Source organism: Cyprinodon tularosa, unplaced genomic scaffold, assembly GCF_016077235.1.
Source record: "Cyprinodon tularosa strain WSP-4 unplaced genomic scaffold, ASM1607723v1 ctg433, whole genome shotgun sequence".
Lineage (NCBI taxonomy): Eukaryota > Metazoa > Chordata > Actinopteri > Cyprinodontiformes > Cyprinodontidae > Cyprinodon > Cyprinodon tularosa.
In genome coordinates, this window is record NW_024039156.1 from 171050 (window position 1) to 192857 (window position 21808).

The following is a 21808-nucleotide window of genomic DNA, read 5'->3' on the forward strand; positions in this document are numbered from 1 at the left end:
AATTGCCAAGGCAGCAGTTTTCACTCGATGGCATCAGAGCGTTGGGTCGCACAGTGTGAGATCATACTTTGTGAGCTGTGAACTGAAAGCTCACAATGTATGAAACTGGGTTTCTTCTTACAGTGTGAGCTGTAGCTGCGTGCAACAGTTGAAAAAATTTGTACAGTGTTTATTTGATTCAGGTGTGTTTGAGCAGATGGCTGCATGTCTGGCTGTATGCTCTGCATCATGTTTTAGCCCAGTCTGTGTTGCAGCATCCACCAAGAGAGCAGGTTCATGTTGGTCATGTCCCGTTGGCAGATCCTCCTTCCTGAGCAGTGGGTTTCTGCAGCTCATCCAGTTACTCTGTGCCTTTAGGCCTGTCCCAGTGCTCTACGCTGCCATATGAATTGGACAAAGAACAGTGGGATTTAATTTAATTTATCCATCAGATTTTATTCCTTTAACCAAATGTCCTCCAACGGACCTCACGCCTTTAACAGCTGTAAATATAGATGCAGCTCAGGTTGTTTATTAATTAGTAGACCTTTGAAAACTGTTGATTGGACTAGATTTTGTTATGGTTTCTATAAATAGTGTTTCAGTGAAAGCTGTAAAATACTTTCAGACCACTAGTAAGAATAAAAAAACATTGTTTTTCCTTCATTCACAATTATGCATCACGTTGTTCTGGTTTAACCTGGTGAGCATTATTAATAGAAGAAGTTGGAGTTTATGAATACATTTGCAAGCCAATTAGTTTTTCTTTCATTAACTGCACTATCAGAAGAATTTGCCATCCCTCAAAATTTCCAATCCAAAAGGCTACTTTGAGCAATGCACAATATTCAGGGTGGGACTCTGAAGAGATACCCTCTGTGCTTTTAAATCTGTTCAGAAAGGTTCCTTCATAGTGGTGATCTGGGGCTGCGTGTTCAGATGATAAACCATGTAATGTCCAAAGTCTGATCCAAGGATGCTGAGATACAAACTGTACAGAGGTCTCTGACTGTGTGCAGTTTATAAGTGCTTCATGCTCGAATCAAAAGAATTCCTGATGCTGGAGCAGACAAAGAAGTTAGTAGGCCTCTTCCTGTTCCAGCATGACTGCAGCGGTACACAAAACTAAGCCTACAAAACATGAATGTGCAAGTTTGGTGTAAAAGAATTTAACTGGCCTGTCAGTCTTGGCCTCAAGCACATAGTAAAGAGGAGAATATGAACCTCCCCTTCTTAACCAGCACCAGAAGAAATGTTTAAAAAAATCCTATAAACACAATCTTTAAAATAATGGAAACTCTTCTCCAAACAGTTGAGACTCTTTCAGCTGAACTGTTAAGCAAAAGCAAATTGACTAAAACTGTGGCCGTTTCTCCGTATCCACTGTACAGGCTGGGAGTATGGGGTGACCATTCCTCCAGATGACAAGCCTCGATCCTGGGTCCCTGCTGAGAAGACGTACCACGTCCATCGCAGGAGGAGGCTGGTTCGACCTCGAAAGAGGGCTGCACGACCTGCAGGAGCAGCCGTGGAGGTTTGCTGCAAAACGCTTTTTTAATTTATAAAGTAGAAGAAATGCATTCTCTACTGTAACCCTAATCCAACTCCTTTAAGTAGTGTTTCATCATCAGATGTTTATTTTCAAACCCCTAGAAAAGAGATCATGGTGACCCAGAGGGATGGGAATTCTCCTCTCTGATTGGATGGAAGTTCCACCGAATTGAGCGCTCCTCGGACACGTTCCGTCGAAGACGCTGGAGGAGGAAGATGGCGCCGGAAGATCGCCTTGGAGCATGTGCCATCTTTCAACTTGAGGGTGCACTAGTGAGTAAAAGTGACTTTCACAGCAAGAATAACATCTCTGTCAGAATTGAGACCAGAAACTCAGACTCCTGTTAGTAATCCAAAGGAAGCAGGAACCGACTGTGAGCTTAATGAGTCACCAAATATTTACCCATGATTAAAGAAACCCGGCTCCTTGGCTGCGGTTTTTGTTTTTTTTGCAGTGTGACACCTGAACGTGTTGCTTTAAGACGTCTTTCTGGTTTGGTTTCCAGGGTATCGATACAGAGGATAAAGAGAAAGGCTCCAAAGCTGATGCCACCAAGATGTTTGGTGCCAACACTCCCACTGTGTCCTGCTCCTTTGATAGTGAGTGTATGAAGTCAAAACATGAGATGTAAAGGTCAAAATGAACAAATGTGATATTTTTTTCACCCCAATGCAATGTTCCCTAGAGTCCTACATGTATCACCTCCGCGTCTATCTCTATCAGGCAAGGAACCTGAGTTCTATGGACAAGGACAGTTTCTCTGGTAAGCGGAAAAATATAGATCAATGGCACTGAGCCAGAATATCAACAAAATGTTGATTCTTATTTTTAGTTATGTAATTTAAAAAGTGAAAAATATATTAAAATGTTATAAATCTGTCATTGTTCCTATATCATCACCAGAATTGGTGACCTTTGAACTTTGAGTTTATTCAAATATTCATATTTCAAAGAATAATTTGCCATCTGAACTGGGTAGGAGGTTGGTGAGACTATAACTAAAAGACCTTTAATGACATTTGAAAATAATTTAAAGAAAAGCATTTAAAAGGCAGACATTTAAATCTAATGTGTTCATGTTCATTACTGAGTCTGAACTGAACAGGCGACGTTGTGCGTTAATGTTATCCTTAACCGATAAAGAAGAACTAAAACTCTTATTTTCTCTCATTACAGATCCATATGCACATGTCTCCTTCCTTTATGTTAGCAAGACGACTGAAAAGCTTAAAGCAACTCTGAACCCAACCTGGGACCAAACCTTGATTTTTAACGATGTGGAGATTTATGGAGACCCCAAGAACATGGTCCACAGTCCTCCTGAGGTGGTGCTGGAGTTCTACGACAGCGACCAAGTGGTAGGAAGTGAAGGCTGCACATTGAATGGATTAAAGAGAACACATACTTGGTCATTGTGAAAGTCAACCATGGCTATGTCTAGTTTTAGTAGGGGGGAGTATTGGCATGGGTGTTGTAATACGATTCGTCTCACAATATTTGGATCACAATCCGATTTAATCATGATATTGCAATATCACCATATATCGCAATATTTTTCCAAGCTATCTAAATGTATGAATTAAAAAAAAGCAAGTGCTGAATGTTTTCATCAGAAGATATTAAATAGAGGTAGCCCATTTCCCCTCATTGTTTTAGGTAACAGTTTTTTTTATTGATACTAGGAACTGAGAAGTCAACATTAAATCGGGCAGCCAAATATCGAGATATATCGTAAAAGCGATAAGTTATTGGGTGAAGCAGTTACCCCTGTGGTCCAGAAGTAATATCAGACTGGATCTGGGCTGGAATCTATCAGATCAATAAGATTAAACCAACCCCATGCCGTTCCCTTGATCCCCCACAGAACATTCCAGTCTTTAAAAGAGAATGTTGTGGCTGATGATGAAATCTAAGGTCTACAGGACGGGAACAGACATGTCCGTTATCTGAGGCCATGAGAATATTATGCTTATTATGAGTACTTTGCATCATGTACTTTTTAAGTACTTTTAAGTAAGAACCATGGACAAACTCAAACACTTGATTGGCAAATATTTAATCTATAATTTTAGAATAAAAGAAAGATTAGATATAGGTTATTAATATAATATTAGGGCCGGATATTATTGCTATATATTGTGATGTAATTAAAAAAACTTAAAACTAAACTAAAACACTTTTACAATTTTTTGTTTACATTAGTCTTTTATTACAGAATTTTTCATTGACCGACTTTAGTGTAGTTTCCTGTAGTTTAGTTTTTTTTAAAGAAGATATTTCTAAAATGTTATTCTGCAGGAAATTTAAAAACATGATAAAATAATTCTCATGGGTTTGCTTTTATTGTGTTTATATAGATGGTGAAATTGTATCATTTAGACCCAAATTGAGAAACACATCATGAAATAAGCTTTTGTCATATCTTAGTTCTATAAAGTTATATTTATGAAGGGAAGGTTTAAAGGTTTGATTACAGCTACCCTAAAACTCTGTTGTATTTGTTTAAATAACTGGGGTGAAATTGACACCCAATCCTAAGAGATGTAAAGAGATAAAAAGTAAAGTTAGATGAAGATAATACTCTGGAAAGCTAAGCCTATCCAAAACATCTGGATAGAGTTCAGTTTCCTCGGTTGCTTTAATCTCTGCCTTCCTTACTGAGTATGAAATGGAGGATGAAGATTGAGAGGATGGTGATGTGAATATTTTCATTGAATCAACTGTAATAAAAAAAAAAAAAACTCAACATAATTCCTGCCAAGCATAATGGACCACCAAAGAGATGAGTGTAAGTTTGGTAACAGAAAAGCAACATATAATTATTTAAGGGATGCAACTAATGATTCTTTGATTAATATGTTGAATAATTTTTTTTTTATTGATCAATTAATAATCTGATAGCTAAATGTTATCTATTTTTTACAGAATTTAAATCAGTTGAAGCTTCCACTTGAGTTCTGGATAGAGCATATTGATGGACAGAAAAAGGGTTTTTCTGTCCAAAATGTTTTTAATTACAATTTTGGTATAAGTACTGCTCTGAGTGGGTAGCAGTTAAAGGCATGTTTTAGAGTCTCTATACTCTAGGTATTATTAATCAGTTACTAAATTAGTTGATTATTTACGATTCTTGTGATTAACTATTAGCTTTTAGATCTTTTTCAAAAGTGAAGTCTATATTGTTTATTATCAGAAAGTCTACCTTTTAAAATATTTATAATTTAAAAAATGCAGGTAGGTTAGTTTTTAGCCATTTCATACCTGATCTGATGTTTATCTATAGCAGATTGTTAGAAAATGTGCCGTGTGACATTTAGTACAAAGCTGTGTAGTGTGGCCACCCAGGCTTATTCATGCAGCGCTCACAGCAGATTTCAAAGGTGGGACTAATGAGGCAGCAGAAACTGTTTTAGACTAATCTGATAACTACAGGTATGAAGCAAAACATCTGTTTAAAAAAACAAAAGCTATTTACAGCAGCCAGTTGTTGAAATGTCCATGACATGAACTACGCTTTTAGGACGTAATAAATCGATATAACCTCGCTTCATTGCAGCTGCAATCTTTGCTGTTATGTTAGATAAAAGTGCTGTTAATTCAGAGGCGCCTTTTATAAACCGGAATGAAAAGAAACGCATTTAAAGATAAATATGGTTACAAATATTGAGGTTAAAAATAAATAAATGTTAAAAATATCGAGATATTATGGTATATATCGCCATGCCTTAATTCATCCTTGGTTGTGTTTGATCAAAAGCAAACGGCTTGTCAAAATTCACTCTTCTGCAGATGGTTGAGAATCTTATCCTTACGTTCCTTTTCTGACATATGGCTATTTAAGCTAAAGGTCTGCATTTCCATAAAGCTGTTTGTTTTACTGAGAATGAGAACAGAGCTGCCAGGCTCTGCTATCAGTGGCACTAAAATCACAGGCACTTGGAAGAGGATTTATTAAGGTAAAAATGTTACTTGTTGAGGTTTAACTCCACAGCTCTGAATTAAACCAGGGCCTCGGCCTCTTTATGATCTACTGGAGGGAATTACGTCATCTAATGCAGAAAAACACCATGGACAAAACCTATGAGTTTGTGGGGTAGACAGTGGCGGCTGGTGCTAAAAAAACTGAGGGGGGCGCACACAAAACAAACAACTGAAAAACAAACAAAACAAATCTTAAAAAATAGCACTATTTGAACATGAATTTTGCCCTCCTTTCCTTCTGCCCTGCAAATTTCTCAATTACATTCTTGTTAAAGTCAGTCATCTCTGTGACTAGTCTTTTCTCCATGTACAACATGGCCAATGCATTCAGCCTGTCCTGAGTCATTGAGTTTCTCAGAAAAGTCTTGATTCTTTTCAGAGTTGAAAAGCACCTTTCAGCTTCTGCTGTGGTCATGGGTGTGGTGATGAGGATCTTCAAGAGCGTGACAGTTTCTGAAAAGACTTCTTCTAGATTGTTTTCCATAAACAGCTGGAATAGGCCCACAGCACCACAACAGGCTTTGAACTCTTCCTTGCTGTAGATGAGAGTAAGGTCTGTCTTCAGCTTACCTCGATTGAGCACTGGATAGGCTTTTAAGGTGTTGCTCAGTGCATACATAGACACTAGGTGGTGCTAAAGCACTAAGAAGTTTGCCCTTTATCAAAGAAAATGCCCTTTTGAAACTCGTTTTTTTTTTTTTATTGACTGAATTCTGACAATAAAAAAGTCAGAATTCTGTCAGAATTCTGAGATTAAAGTCAGAAACGTTTTCTGTTGTATAGGTTTTGTTAGGCAACATAAATTAACACATTTTGGTCTCTTTATTGTCTTAATTGTATATTGATTTAATAATTGCAGCACAATGCCAAGAAAGGAGGGTTAATCGTATTGAAAAATCTTAAAAGCTGTTCACATTTTATTTTTAAGTGGTTTGTGCAGCAGGTATTAAAATAGCTATGATTTTGTAGGCTACCATAAGTCATATCCACGTGACATGACTTCCAGTCATGTTGCCCTAGTAGCCCATTATTTAAACTAATGTGGCATATTTGTTAAAGCTATTATTATTATTATTATCATTATTATTGTCATGATGGTTATTATTATTATATTGTAGCCAGTCACAGCAGGGAAGCTCTATACCATCAACATCTACCAGGACAGGAGATGAGGAAGAGTTCAGGGAAGACACAGAGACAGAAAAAGACCAGGATGAGGGAGAACAGCAGGATGAGGGAGAACAGCAGGATGAGGGAGAACAGATGGATGAGGGAAAACAGGGAGATGAGCCAGATGAAAGAAGTACGCTTTAGTCTGTTCTGTTGGTGATGTGACTTTTTTCCATTGAAAACTCATGTTTAGAGAATGTTACAAATAAAAGTCAAATTTCATTCAACATGCATGTATTTTTTTTTATAATTAAGTGTTACACGTGCGCTAAAAAGTGCCCCGCCCCCCCTCCTGAGCACCTGCCCCCCAAAATGTCTGTGCACGCCTCTGTAAATAACAGTACTATAAACCATTGTAACAGTGATTTTCCACAACAACTCACCTCTGCAGCAATCCTTTCATGGTCTTCTACACTGAGTATCCTGTTTTTTTCTTCAAGTGAACGCTTTGTAAAAGCATTTTTTTGTAAAGACAAAACAGAATTTTCTCTCATTTTGAAACCACTCCACTTTGCAAACGTAAACGTGAATCGACCTAACGAACTGCAGCTGCTGCTGCGCTAATGAGTCAAATCAGGGATTGTCCAATCCCACAATGTTTAAAAAAAAAATTAGCCAGTACTGACACTCTACTAGTAATGACACAACAGAATGGGTGTGTCCGGGACGCAGAGCGCTGCGCCCTGCTGAAAACCTTAAATAACCAATTAAAAGTCAGCCTCAGATCACCTGCTTGCCACAAGTTGATGCGCCTACATACACTCTCATTAGAACGGCGCCCTGCAGGATAGGAAGTGTGTACAATGTGAGCAATTAAATAGAATTATGTATTTACTATTTTAATACATTTAACATTTCTATTCGACACACAGTAGGAATAAATATATTTCTAAGTATTTTGCAGTTCAGAAATCATTTATTATCCAAACAATTTAAAGGGGGCGGCGCCCAAGCGCCCCCTACTGGCCAGCCGCCACTGGGGGTAGAAATTAAATGGCTGCTCTTTAGTTAAGTTTTTACTGAGTAGCTTAAAAAGGTATCAGATCCATTCTGTAGAAGTTGTTGCAGCATTATTCCAAAATAGTTAAAAAAAACAAAAACAAGAAAGAAAACTTTAATCATAGCGCTTTATCAGATAATGCTGCAATATCCTGTTGAAGATTCTCAGTCATCCAGGTCATTCCAAATATGTAAAAAAAATCCACTGGACTTTGTTTCCAAGTTTTTCAATTTAGATGTCAGAAATAGCATCAAGTTTGAGGCTTTATAGACTGGACCAGCAAAGCCTTGTTTTTGTTTAGAAAACATGCAAAATGAAACAGACAGACAGATCCACCCCTTTGGAATGGGGGTCGTTTGGCTTCTTTTGTTAGTTTGCAATGCCCCATACCTGGCTATGTCTCTGAAAGGGGGACGTTAAAGGAAATTATTGGCCTGGCCAAATAGGCTGTTCCCCTGTAAAGGGGTGGGTGTTGTGATGATGGCGGGAAAGGATCAACTCAATTGCTGCATTTTAGGTTTTTGAAGCTGAAATCTGAGTTCCCCCCCTCTGTTTAAGGTTCTTCTTAACATAACAAAGAAAAAAACAAGGCTTTGTTGGGCTATTGTTTAAAGCCTTGAACTCAACGCTATTTCTGACATTTGAATTGAAAAAGCTTCCTGGATGGGAAGCGAAACATCTTCAAACTTGGAAACAAAATCCAGTGGAATTTTTACATTTTTTGGAATGACCTGGATGAATCTTCACTAGCATATTGCAGCATTATTTGATAAAGCTCTATCATTAATGTTTTCTTTCTGTGGTGGAGTGCTCTGTTAGATCAAAAGTTCCTATGAAGAAATGCTGTAATTTAATACTCAGCACCATATCAGCACATGGTCAAGAGATTGAAGAAAAAGGGGAAAAATAATTTCTCTGCAGTGTTGTAACTATGTGTTGATAATGTATTGCATCCCTTACCCACCAACACTACCCTCTTTTAATCAAATTTCATCCTTATTAGTTACGCACTCTTGGAAATCCCAGCTTAACTTCTGTATAACTGCAACATGTGATCCTCTGTGCAGGGGAAGGATGAGCTGCTCGGCCGCAGTGTTTGCGTCCCGTTGGTGAAGCTGAACTCCAGCATGGATCAGAAGCCCAAACTACTGTGGCATCCCGTCATCCAGAAGGGGAAGAAATCCGGGGAGGCACTCGTGGCTGCGGAGCTCATTCTTAAAGACAAGGTTTGATCTAAAAACTCTGGAAAATGAGTCATTTTACAGTCATAATGGTCCACAGACTTCAAATTCCTCAACATTCAGAATCAGAGAATCAGAATCAGAATTCTTTATTGTCATTGCTCCACAGGGGTGCAACGAAATTGCTCGAAAAAGAAAAAACACAGTACAAGCAATCAGTGCAAATTTAAAAATATAAAATAAAATAAATTTAAATAAATAAATACGAAAAAGGTTTAAAAAGGGATACTGCGGGCTCTCCTGAGGTAGCGGGTACAGGTTATTGCACGTGAGGTAGCATTATTGATAGTTACCGTTGTTACATTGTACGTGAGGCGTTCAGGGCAACAACAGCTCTAGGAAAGAAACTGTTCCTCCCACAAATATAATCTGCTCTACTTCAAAAACATTTAGATCGATTACCTACCAGGCCAAAATATCTCAGATGTTTTTTGTTTTTTTAAACACTAAATATCCATCTATTTGTTAACATCTAGATAATTAATGGTAATCTGTTATCAAAGTTAATGTTCTGAGCCAGGGAATTAATCCATTAAAAGATGGAAAGTACAGAGTAAAAATGTTCTTTACATGCCATGAGTGGATCAGCTCATGATGTTGAGTATAATCTGTAGCAGCAATGCATAAGTCCGAGGTTTTAATCTATAAACCATCTTTCCATGTTGATTTTAAGACGTAGAAAATATGAGGACCTTGAATGCAGCACATAAGTAAAAAGGACTTTGATTATTGTTAAAAAAAAGTGAGCGTGTATCTCTTTGCAGTCAGGTGAGTCGGAACTCCCCCTGGTTCCCCCAAAGAGAGCTGAGAACCTCTACATGGTTCCTCAGGGTATCCGACCCGTGGTTCAGCTCACCGCTGTGGAGGTAATGAACAATCTCTCACACTGATGCACTAGTAGAGACCTTTATCTCTCTATACCACCCCTGCTTTTGTGTGCCTCTTTGTGTTTAAGATTCTGGCATGGGGTCTAAGGAACATGAAGACGTACCAGCTTGCTGCAGTGTCTTCCCCCAGTTTGGTGGTAGAGTGTGGGGGCCAAAGGGTGGAGTCTGCTGTGATCAAGAACATGAAAAAGAGTCCCAACTTCCCCGGCTCTGTCCTCTTCATTAAAGTGGTAATGATGCTGTCAGCAGATTTCTAAAAACGAGTAAAATATCAGTTTCATTTTGTCCCTGTAAAACTGTAGACTTCAATCTACGTTAATTGGTTCTTATGTGATGCAATAATACAACATGCCTCATATAGGGGAATGAAAATGAAGAAGTTAAAGGTGTTCTGATGAAAACCGAATTGAAGTAGATGCCAAACAGCATAGTGTGCAGCGTTAGTTTTCCTGCAAGCAGTAAAACATGGTGACTTTCAGCTGCGATGGAAGCAAAGATATTTTAAAATATTGACTCATTTTTTCTTTTGCAAAAAAATTTAAATTTCACACTTTTTTCTCCTTAAAATGTTTAATAAAAACTGAAGAAAACTGAAGATCTTAGGGTTCATCTAAACACTTTTATCTTCATTATCTCATAATGTCCCTTTCCTCAATTGTTTTTGTGTCCAGTGTTTTATGAATGAAACCTATTTAAAAAGCTGACCACTAGCTGGATGTCTAAATGAAACTGCATTCACAATTATTATTTTTTTTTTAACCATTTAGTATTTTATTGTATTTCTGTCTATCATTTAATACCCCACGAGGAAGTTCCTTCTTTCCCCCCCCAGCTTTTATGTCATTACACTGTCACAGGTACAGTGCAACGAAATGAACTATCTGCATTTAACCCATCCCCTTGTGGAGCAGTGGGCTGCAATTCGTCCGGGAAGCAGTGTGGGGTTAAGGGTCTTGCTCAGGGACCCAGAGTGGCAGTCTGTGGGAGTGGGGCTTGGACTCAGAACCTCTGGATTCCAAGTGCAATGCCCTAACCACTAGGCCTTCACTCCCCTGTTGTAATTTAGAAGGACCCAGTCTCACATACTGTCTATTGAAAAATAAAACCCACCAAAAACCTTATCATGTTAAAATAAAGTAATGTACACCAAACTGTCGTCCTGACAGTGGTTAATTATTTCTTTTTAAGTACAGAGAGAATTTTTACTCTGAGCACAATCAGAAAACATGAATGTTGTTTTTCGCCGTCGCCATCTGCTGGCAATACTTCCTCACAAATCAACTGGCTGCCTGCTACAGCTTTAGCTCCTGCCTCAATTAACTCCAACATTCATATTGTAATCTGAGTTCTGCTGTTGTCTTAGTTCCCTTGACATCCAATAATTCCACTATATTGGACTTTTTTAACCTTCACACCTCTGGTGCTGACTGGCTTGGCTCCATTACTTCTATGTTTACCAAGTTCACGCATCTTGTAATGCTAAATGCAGAAGCTCTGAAGCTTAATAACAAACCGACCCAAAACAATGTGTAACTCAAAATAAAATATGCTAAGCCAAACGAGATTTTTTTATGGAATTTGTTTTTTTTTATGCAACCAGAGTGAGCTATCGCCTAGAATGTGTAAAGTCATAGTACTTGTGTTATTTGTGGTAACTTTGCTTTGAATGACAGTGTTAAATATGGAAGTTCTGTCCCCCTGAAGGTGGCTGCGCCTCAGAACTTCCCTACCGGTTCTTTATCTGGGAGCAAGTTATTTACTACTCTTAACTCAAACTGGGTAAAACCATTTAAAAAATGACTATAAAACAGGAGTAAGAAAGTAACAGAGTTTATTCCAGGCCAGGTCGTTACAGGACAGAGAAATTGCTTGGAGTTAGCACAGTTGTGGGCTCAAAAAACGTCAGCGAGCGTCCGGTAAAGATTGAGCCCCGAATAGTCCTCTCCTGCTTCTTATACCTCATGAGCCTATGTGTTGCATCAGGTGGATGCTTAGCTGCCCGTATCAGAAACTGACACGCCATCAATGCCTTGAAATTCATGCGTCTTGCCTCTTTACCCCAGGATTACACATAGCTCTCCTTTATCAGTCCGGCTCCAAGATGTGCCCATATCCTGTGTATTTGTAGAGACACGAAGGCTGTCCTGATTAGATGACCTCCGTACACACAGTGACATCCACCAAGTGAAGGAAGGCCTTCTACTCTGTCTAATCTGGCTAAAAAACTAACAATGCACATGATGTATAAAGAATAAACCTAACAACGGTTTAGTCAGGAAAGGCTTCATCTCATAACCCCTAAATAAAGAAGTAGCCAAAAGGACTCACACTTAATACCACACAAAGATGCATTCATTTTCAGATGGAAGATGAAAACATTCTTAAAAAACTGTAGAGAGACTTAAAGCTGTTAAACTAAAGCCTTGAAATGTGTTGTAAGAATTGGTAATCAGTAAATTCAATATCTCAGCATTTTATAATCTTAGATATCAAATAAGCTTCTTTCTAATCCTGTATTGCAATATGTTCCCTACTCTTCATTCAGCTTCTTCCAAAGGATGAGATGTACACTCCTCCTATTGTGCTGAAGGTGATCGACCACCGTCCGTTTGGCAGGAAGCCTGTGGTTGGTCAGTGCACCATCACGTCACTGGAGCAGTTCAGATGTGACCCATATGTCATAGTTTCAGAGGGAGCCAGGGCCTCCAAGAGTAAGTTCATTACTCTGAAATTACATATTATTGCAGATAAAGAGATCATTTTTTATCAACTCTGTTTTAACAGTGGCTCTGATGATGACGGCGCCACGTAAAGATGTTTCTATCACCATGGAAGAGGCCCGGCCGCTGTTAGAGGCTCAGGTAAATGTCAGCTCCCCTTGTCTTCCCCACACCTCCGTCCCAGTGGGTTTGCTTGGAAACAAAATTTGGCTCCTAAATGTCAAATTTTGACTGTGCAATGCTTTGGCTTGCAGTTTTTGTACAGTATGTCTGCAGCTTTCAACAAAATGGCTTCCCCAGCTTTCCAGTTTGTATGTATGATTATTTGTTGTAGCTTTGTAATTCACTAAACCAATGACACAAATCCCTCCTGATGGCACATTGGCTTTACTCTACACTCTGGCTGTCATAATGATTTAACCACATTTATTTAGAGCTACTTTAATGAGAACACTGGTTAACTTTGGTCACAGCAAGGGCATAACATGGAAATAAGCAAAGGTATCCAGATGCTTTACCTTGTATCAAAGGCTACTTTGCCACCGATTACCATCAATTTAAGATTAGCACATTAACAAAAATGTTATCCGTCAATAAAGAATTTTATTCCTTAATCTTTTTTTAATTTGTTGTCTTACAACCAAAACTTTTCATATATTTTTTTTAGGATTTTTTGCAATAAACCAACAAATCCTTTCATAATTGTGAAGGGGAGGTGGAATGATCAGTGTTCTTGTTTTCAGTAGTATCTCTAGATATCTACTGGCTGTAATTAACCCCTTTTTTTGTTCTTTTTTTTTTTTAGCTGAAACTCAGATGGAGGTTGTCTGTGAATATCAGTTTTTAGAAGAAGCTGGAATGGTTTAAGGCCTGTAGCTTTCAGTATGTGGAGTTCCTCTCCCACTGGAAGGCAGACCTCCATCTCATTCTCAAGTCTTTCCCAGCCCATCAGGCTTTCTTTTAGCTTTATCCCAGATGTAGCGCCAACCTTGTATGCACGGTGCGTTCAGGGTGATGTGCAGTGTTACTTCTTTCTTCTTCTGTTCTTCTTTATTAACAGTATTTTGCAGACAAGCTTAAAAGTTTCTATTTTTGTCTTGTGTAATGAAAAGCAAATGTTCCTGTGTTTAATATATGTACTGGATCAAAGTTTTGAATAGATACCGGTGCTTCCCAAAGATGTTGAAAAAAACTGCCTTGAGTAGACCTCCCACTATGTGTAATAAAGTCGGCTCCATCTGCCACCTCTCTGTGAGTTGAGATATTGAGCTCTGTGGTCAGAGGCCCTAAGAGGCTAGCTTGTTTTACTTTGATTTAAATAAATCAAATGGATTCTATTTACTAAGCACACTGCAAAAACATTCTGAAAATGAGTACAAATTTCTTTAAGTGAATTTACCCTTAATTTGAGTTGAAAAATTAGAAGATCTGCCAATTTATTTTAAGATTTAAAATAAGTTAATAAATTCAATTCAGTTTATTTATATGGCGCCAATTCACGACACATGTCATCTCAAGGCACTTTACAGTTCACTAGATCACACAGTCAAATTGATTAAATTAGATATTAATTTAGAATAAGTGACTGTAGTTGTTTTTTTTCTTATTTTAAATGTAAATTGTCTTGTTCCATTAGCAAAGTGTCTAACTTACCTGCTCAATTAAAAAAAGGTACTTATTAGATGGTGTCATAAAGAAAAATTGACTTAGATTCAAATTTTTTGCAGTGTAGGTTTATTAGTTTCACTGAATCTTGTTTAAGTCTCAAAGCAAATCTGTTCTTATACAAGCTTTTTTTATTGCTTATCAAAATGTTCATCAGTATGTTCTGTATGCTTGTAGAAATTATTAAAATATAAATTAACTCATAAAAATTTTTTGTAAGAACATTTGAGACCCAGGTAATTCAATACAAATGATAGATTCTTTAATTTTATGGAGGTTTAAAAATTGGTAGGTTCAGTAGGTTTGACTTAATAATAAGAAAAGGTCCCACAGTTGGAACATTTGCTTTTAGTTAGGAATCTGGGATTAATTGTTGAGCTGAGGGACTCAGAGAGGCAGCCTCTGAGTTTAGGAAGCAAACATCTAGTCTAGCTCCAACCACTAAGCCACCGCTGCCATTTAATTAACTGTATGCATTTAAAACCATAGCATATGATTTTTTTGTCCTTCATTAACAAACACAGTGTGGAGGTGTTTGTTCCTAGTGTAGATTTAATCTTTGATTGAGCAAAGCTGTTACACTTTCAGTAATCTGCTCTCAAGGTTGCATCTGCATTCCTCTTTGTTATGCAATCATAAACACTGAAATGATCACTAATAATCTTTCATCACTCCACCTTCAATGTGTTTTCTGATGATAATGATTATGACTGACTGTTTTTTTTTCTTCTAATCCTGTCTTCCTCCAAAGCAGGCAGAAAAGGTGAGAGCAAAACAGCTTTAGCTTTCAAGTTCTTGTTTAGTATTTAATTCCAAGGTAATCATGCAATGCCACTTCATTTTTAGGAAAAGGAAACGGTTGATTGGTGGAGTAAATTCTACGCTTCAGTTGGAGACCAGCAGAAATGTGGTCCTTACATAAGAAAAGGCTACGATACCCTTAAAGTATGAAAACCTTTACTTCTTCCAGAGTGTAATGACTCAATGTGTGACAAACAGAAAGATGTTTCTGATCGCTGTCGTCTTAAATGTTGGTGCTAATTTCCAGGTGTATGACTGTGAGTTGGAGACTGTCCCAGAATTCAAGGGGCTGACTGACTTTTGCAACACATTCAAGCTGCAGAGAGGCAAGAATGAAAATGGGGACGAAGACCCCACCGTGGTCGGAGAGTTCAAGGTAGCCTGGCACCATTCAGAAGCTTTTAACCTGAGTGGTGATGACGACCTTCTGTGGAAATTACCATAATTTCACCCGTTCTACATGTGTTGCCTTGTACCTGCAGGGTGCATTCAAGGTGTACCCCCTATCAGATGACCCAGGTGTTGCTCCTCCACCCCGACAGTTCAGAGAGCTGCCGGAAAGCGGACCTCAGGAGTGTCTGGTCAGGATTTATGTGGTTCGGGCGATTGACCTTCAGCCTAAAGACAACAATGGCAGGGTGAGAATGAAGCAGCCATAAAACTCACTCATTTTCACACTCATGGTTAGCCAGTTTCCTCAGATTAAACCTGTTTTGTATTTTCTTAGTGCGATCCATACATAAAAATATCAGTGGGCAGGAACACACTTGATGACAGAGATAATTATTTGCCCAACAACATAAACCCTGTGTTTGGAAGGTGAGTCTTAGAATATATTCGAGCGTCTCTTCATCTGTTGTCCGCCTAATGTCACGTTGACGGTTTTTAAACCTTTCTCCTGTTCAGGATGTTTGAGATGACCTGCTTCTTGCCTCAAGATAAGGACCTGAGAATCGGGGTTTATGACTATGATCTCTTGACTCGAGATGAGAAGGTTGGCGAGACAGTGATCGACCTAGAGAACCGCTTCCTGTCTCGATATAACTCCTACTGCGGCCTTCCTCAGACCTACTGCGTGTAAGTAAACCATCTGCCCAATGGCTTTTACCTTTGTAGAGTGGAGTTAAGGGGGCGGTGAGGTATAACATTTGAACTACTAGTTTTAAGAAAAGAAATTACACATAATAAATTAGCTCTGTCTCTTAAGGTCTGGCATCAATCAGTGGCGGGATCAGCTGAAGCCGTCGCAAATCCTGGAGAACCTGGCCCGTCTAAAAGGCCTGTCCAAACCCAAGACGGAAGATAATGGCACATCACTTACTTTCAACGGAAAAGAGTACACATTGGCCCAGTTTGGTAAGACATTATCATCACATGAATTTAGTGGGACAGTTTATTTCAATTATGGCACATTAAGTCAACTCTGTTTTGTCATAAAGAGGGTAACACGGAGGTTCACCAGCACTTGGGTCCACCCCGAGAACGACTCTGTCTGCATGTCCTTCGAACGCAGGGACTGGTTCCTGAACATGTGGAGACCAGAACCCTTTACAGCTCCTTCCAGCCTAATCTGTCTCAGGTAAGTCATTATTCATCAATCAGTCCAATGGGATCAAGATTTCAAAGCTATTTATGACTTAAAATCTGTGCCCAGTAACAGTGCAACAATTCACTGAGCCAAATACACCTGTGTGTCAGAATATCTCAATATAAATCCAGCTGTTCCATGAGGGCCTTAAAGGACGGTTACCATTTATCAATGAAGAGATGACCGGACAAAAGGATCAGGACAGAAAGAATCTTGGAAAAAGATTGTTTTATAGGGCAATATACCGAGCTCTGTTTGATCCACCATCCACTAAAGCAGCTAAGAGCCATGTGGCAAATGTGGGTGAGGTATAGATATGCACAGCTCAGATGGGACAATGTCTTGATTAGCCTGACAAGAGGTCAGATTTGTATTTTAAAATAAGCCATGTGGAAAAGGCAGCAAACATGGAAATGGGTGTTTTGTTCAGACGACACAAATATTAAGAACAGGGCTTGATGTTAACCATCGCCCGGGGCAAGTAGTTTTTATTGTCGGGAGAGTACAAATTTCATTGCATTTGCCCGCCGGGCAAGTGCAATGATCGCAAAATTTTTTTATTTATCACTCAAAATTAATTTAAAATCACTGACATTCGATGAAAACGCCCCACAAGCGTTGCCGGCGCCATTTTTGTTGTTTTGTACACATTTTCGCATGATTTTCCGCTAGATGGCTTGATTTTTCTCTCCTTGGGGAGAGAATTCTGCAAAGCAGCAGCTGGATGAATTTTTTAGATTTTTAACATTACAATTTATATTTTTCCATGCACACAACAGTTTAAAGCAAAGAATGTGCAGGAAGGATTGAAAAGCATGTTAACACGGTTGTGTAGGCTTGAGTTTATTATCTGACGCATGCAGATACACACCAGGAACCTGGAAACTTACTGAATTATAAAAAAAAAACATTTAAAAAACAAACATGTTTCATTGATATATATATAAAAATGAATATTAGGAACTACATTTATCAAACATTATACTGGGCAAGTAAAAATAGTTTCTGGGCAAATGAAATGTGAAAGTCACTTGCCCGAAGGGCAACCCCTGAAGAACCCTTTGATCTGCGAGCAGAACGTATGAAGAAAAACTTACTGTTCACACTTAACCTTGACTGGAACATGGTGGTAGCAGCATTATGCTAGGGGGTGTATAAAGCTGGGGGCGATAAATACAAATGTCTATCACGTTGCCTTTTAAAAAAAATAAACATTCTCCTTTCACTTTGAATCCACTTCCTTCTGAGTGGTTCACTGTATTTCATATAACATGACAAATTTAAAAGATTTAATGGGTATGGATATTTGGTCAAATAACTGAACATACCCCCAGCTGCCCATTGCCCTGAAGTTATACGTTTTAACCCATTACTTAATTTGTTGATTTAAAGGGTCGGCTACAGATGTGGGTGGATGTCTTCCCAAAAAGCATGGGACAGCCTGGTCCTCCCTTCGACATCACGCCCCGCAAACCTAAGAGGTATGTAAAAAGGATTTTTCCAGGGGATGCAGATGGATAAAACTGACCTGTCTGCTTGTTTAGGCATTTCCTGCGAGTCGTCATCTGGAACACCACGGATGTAACTCTGGATGAAACCAGCATCACAGGAGAGAACATGAGTGACATCTATGTGAAAGGGTATAGCAACTTTACAATTCAAACCTTATTGTGAATTTAATCTAATCCAAAAACGGTCAATGTTATATATCTATGCACCAAAATCTTCTAATAGTAGATGTTGAAGGTTCTAGAAAGCATTTGATCTTTCCAAGATCAAAAGTTATTTTTAAGACCATAATCTACTATAGCTAGTAACAATTAGGATCCTCTTTTCATTGGAATTAACTTTAACTCTTAAACCTAAAAAAAGGTAAAATAACATGAACTGTAAATGAAAAAATATTGGTAAGTCTTTTGGATTAATTTCTAAACAATTCTAGATTTTAAGATCTTTGTCAAGATTTTAACTACCTATAATGTCAGCCTCAGAGAGAAAACAGGTTTACCTGTACAAGTCAAAACAAATCAACTGGAAGTTATGAAATACCAGCTTCATCATCATAGCATCATTGTCTGTTTTTACATCTACTTAAAATTTTATTCAAATTAGCAGCTTTTCTAAGCTAAAGCTAATCTTATGACCAGATAATGAGAATGTTGACCTATTATGAAAATAAATGTGTCTGAGGAGTCAAAGGGGAACTTTTCAGACATTAGAAACGAGTACCGGCCTTCCACCATGGTCATGACAGAATCATGCAAATGATCTGAATAGTTGCAGGTTCTACAACCTTAAAGGTACAGTGTGTAATAATTACAGGGATATACAGTCAGAAATGTAATATATTATACATAACTATGTTATTTATCATCATCTATGAGCTCAGCCTCTTAACCTTAATATTTGCGTTGCCTTAGAATTCGTTATTTATAATTACATAGGAGCGGGTCTCGCAGCCATGGAGGCAGACATCTTTGCTCTACGGCAGCGCAGAGCCAACAAACTAGCGATTGCGAAATCGCCCATTAGGCTCGAAAGTAACTACGGCAAGTTGTTCAAGTCTACATGAAATCTATACCCTACACAGACTAATGAAATACTATCTGTAAAATTATCTATGTAAACAAACCTCATCACTTGAGAAGGTAGGTGATGCGGACGTCGTGGAAGACATTTTGTCCCGTAACGCTCGCCGTACTGTTGGGGGGGAGAAGCGGTGGGGGGGAGATGTTCACGTTGCTGCGGTCTGCACTCTGGACGTTAGATGTCGCTAAAAATTACACACTGTAGCTTTAAGTCAGAAGCCATAACAAAGTATAATTTTCCAACAAGACAAAGCAAAGCCTGGAACAGCACATTTGATAAAATGTTTGAGCCTGAATGTAGTCATAAATTCAGACCTGTTCAGCAAATTATTGTAAAATCCTTTTTTTTTTTATTTTTTTTTTTTTTTTATTTAAGATCATTTTTAAGGCTTTAGTGGCCTTTATTTTTCAAAAGTATGAAGGCAGGAAAGAGAAGAGAGGGGAGACATTCATCAAAGGTCAGCAGGGCCGGTACTCGACAGCTGGTATATGTGTCGTGCACTCCACCTTTGTGGTTGTTTGTTTTAAATCCATCAAAGCCTCAAATAAAGGACAGTCATGAATATAATTGCATGTTCTCTGCATCAGCTGGATGCCCGGCATGGAGGAGGACAAACAGAAAACCGACGTGCACTACAGGTCTCTGGATGGAGACGGCAACTTTAACTGGCGGTTTGTCTTTGGCTTTGACTACCTGCCAGCTGAACAGCTCTGCCTTGTGTCCAAGAAGGTAAGGCAGCCCCATCATGCTGCTATGTTAGTTCATGTTTTTATAAAGAGACCAGTTTTGTTGGATACAACCAAAATGTTTTTGTTTTTATTTGTTATGCATCAGGAAAACTTTTGGAGTCTTGACAACACAGAGTTCAGGATTCCCCCAAAGCTGATTGTCCAGATATGGGACAACGACAAATTCTCATTGGATGATTACTTGGGTAAAAAAACACCAAACTGTTTCATAAGACTAAACTTTTTAAATACATAAGCAGGAGATTATAAAAAAAAGGTTTACCTTGTTTTTCCAGGTGTACTGGAACTAGATTTGAGAAAACTCGTCCCTCCTTCCAAGACTCCAGAGAAATGCTCCCTGGACATGATGGACAATCTGGAAACCGGAGAAGCAGGCAAACTACAGACCGCTAATTCCCTGTTTGCTCAGAAGTCGGTCAGAGGATGGTGGCCCTGTTCCATCGAACAAGATGGGAAGAGAGTTTTGGGTGTAAGTATAGGGGTTGAAACTAACTCCACAATAATGATACGTTCAGACCACAAGCGCTGGTAGCAGCAAAAAAGTTCTGCTGCTTCATTTTTGATGCTCGTAGACATTAAGGTCCGACGCTCAAGTGCATCTTTGACACTCCTGAACCTCATCCATTAAAGTTTCTCCAGATGCATCCTGCGTTCAATGGCAGAGTGCGGCTTTGCTATATTTGCTGTGATCAGTGGTTAAAAAGTAGTTTTAATATGTCTTTAAGTGAGAAAGTTTACCTGAATACCTCATCTGTGCAGTCCATGCGGACTAAACATTAGCCTGGGTGCCATTCCGAACTTAGTCCCGCCGACAAGGTTTGAGGTCGGGAAGTTCGGTCTGGCTCTCCTCCATAGTAGCGCGAGTATTATCGCCCACTGTCAGGCGATCCAATCAAATTGTCAGGGCGGGCTTTATCGGATGATGGACAGATGATCAACAGTAACGTAATCAACCACGTGACCAAAGCGCGCTTGGGTGACAACAACAATGGCTGCCGCCGGAGAGTTGAGGTGTGTAGATTCTGCTATTAGGTCTGTTCTAGAAGATATCGACAGAAAATTAATTTTAAAAGAGGAACAGAGAAACGCGATCAAGGCTCATCTTCTTATTCTAGGCGTGAAACTGCACGCTTTGATTTTTGTTGACAACAACTATGCGTCGCTTAACATACGTCACGCACTCCGTTGCTCTTATTGGTTGTACGTTTGTCCAATTGAGTGCAGAGGCATTTTTTTCCTGGTTCGTTCGAAACACGCCCCATAATCACAGCTCTATGGAGCAGCATCAGACTCATATTCTGACTAGAATTGAGTAGGACTGCGTCAGGCTAACTAAACATAGCATAAAGCTGGAAAATTCAGATTGCATTAAGGGCTTTGGTTCCAGGAGAAACATTACTCATTTAAATATGGTTCCAACTCTAAAGATATAACTAGAACCAATAAGGAGTTTTGAAAAGTTTCAATAAAAAGTTCCTAGTTTTGTTTTTACTTGCATTAAAATGGTTCTGTATGAATTAGAGGGAGACCTTAACTTTCCAAAATTATGCATGCATCCAAGTATTAGTAGATCCAGAAAAGATGAGCACTTGTGATCCCTAAAATTTCCATTGTTGCTGAGTCCATTTTGATGAGGCTTGTTTTTGTATTAAAAGGGCAAAGTGGAGATGACGCTGGAGATTGTGAGTGAAGCAGAAGCAGATGAGATACCTGCAGGAAAAGGACGAGACGAACCCAACATGAACCCAAAACTGGACCCTCCCAAGTAAGTCCATTGTACCAAACTATACTAGGAGATTTGGGATGGTGTTATGAAGAAATTTCAATGTACAGTAAATCCTGCTGTACTGTATATCATCTAACAAACTGTTTTTGCTTTATTCTTT

General features: G+C 38.8%; 1 protein-coding gene across 7 annotated transcripts in view; it reads left to right on the forward strand.

Moving 5' to 3' along the window:
* The window catches only part of LOC119792895 (myoferlin-like), a 56238-nt gene that overhangs the window by 31228 nt on the left and 3202 nt on the right, over window positions 1–21808 (forward strand). For 3 of the 7 annotated variants that reach the window (XM_038299734.1, XM_038299737.1, XM_038299738.1), the window contains 25 exons: window positions 1371–1513; window positions 1633–1803; window positions 2037–2130; window positions 2217–2294; window positions 2708–2889; window positions 8750–8908; window positions 9688–9789; window positions 9879–10040; window positions 12356–12521; window positions 12595–12671; window positions 12785–12841; window positions 14947–14958; window positions 15042–15140; window positions 15244–15372; window positions 15479–15634; window positions 15724–15815; window positions 15903–16073; window positions 16204–16352; window positions 16436–16575; window positions 17977–18065; window positions 18129–18224; window positions 19761–19902; window positions 20008–20107; window positions 20198–20391; window positions 21578–21687. In XM_038299734.1, coding sequence (XP_038155662.1) covers window positions 1371–1513; window positions 1633–1803; window positions 2037–2130; window positions 2217–2294; window positions 2708–2889; window positions 8750–8908; window positions 9688–9789; window positions 9879–10040; window positions 12356–12521; window positions 12595–12671; window positions 12785–12841; window positions 14947–14958; window positions 15042–15140; window positions 15244–15372; window positions 15479–15634; window positions 15724–15815; window positions 15903–16073; window positions 16204–16352; window positions 16436–16575; window positions 17977–18065; window positions 18129–18224; window positions 19761–19902; window positions 20008–20107; window positions 20198–20391; window positions 21578–21687 — 3070 coding nt within the window. The remainder of the gene's footprint in view (window positions 1–1370; window positions 1514–1632; window positions 1804–2036; window positions 2131–2216; window positions 2295–2707; window positions 2890–8749; window positions 8909–9687; window positions 9790–9878; window positions 10041–12355; window positions 12522–12594; window positions 12672–12784; window positions 12842–14946; window positions 14959–15041; window positions 15141–15243; window positions 15373–15478; window positions 15635–15723; window positions 15816–15902; window positions 16074–16203; window positions 16353–16435; window positions 16576–17976; window positions 18066–18128; window positions 18225–19760; window positions 19903–20007; window positions 20108–20197; window positions 20392–21577; window positions 21688–21808) is intronic. The other 4 variants (XM_038299740.1, XM_038299741.1, XM_038299735.1 and 1 more) reach the window with 3 other exon arrangements.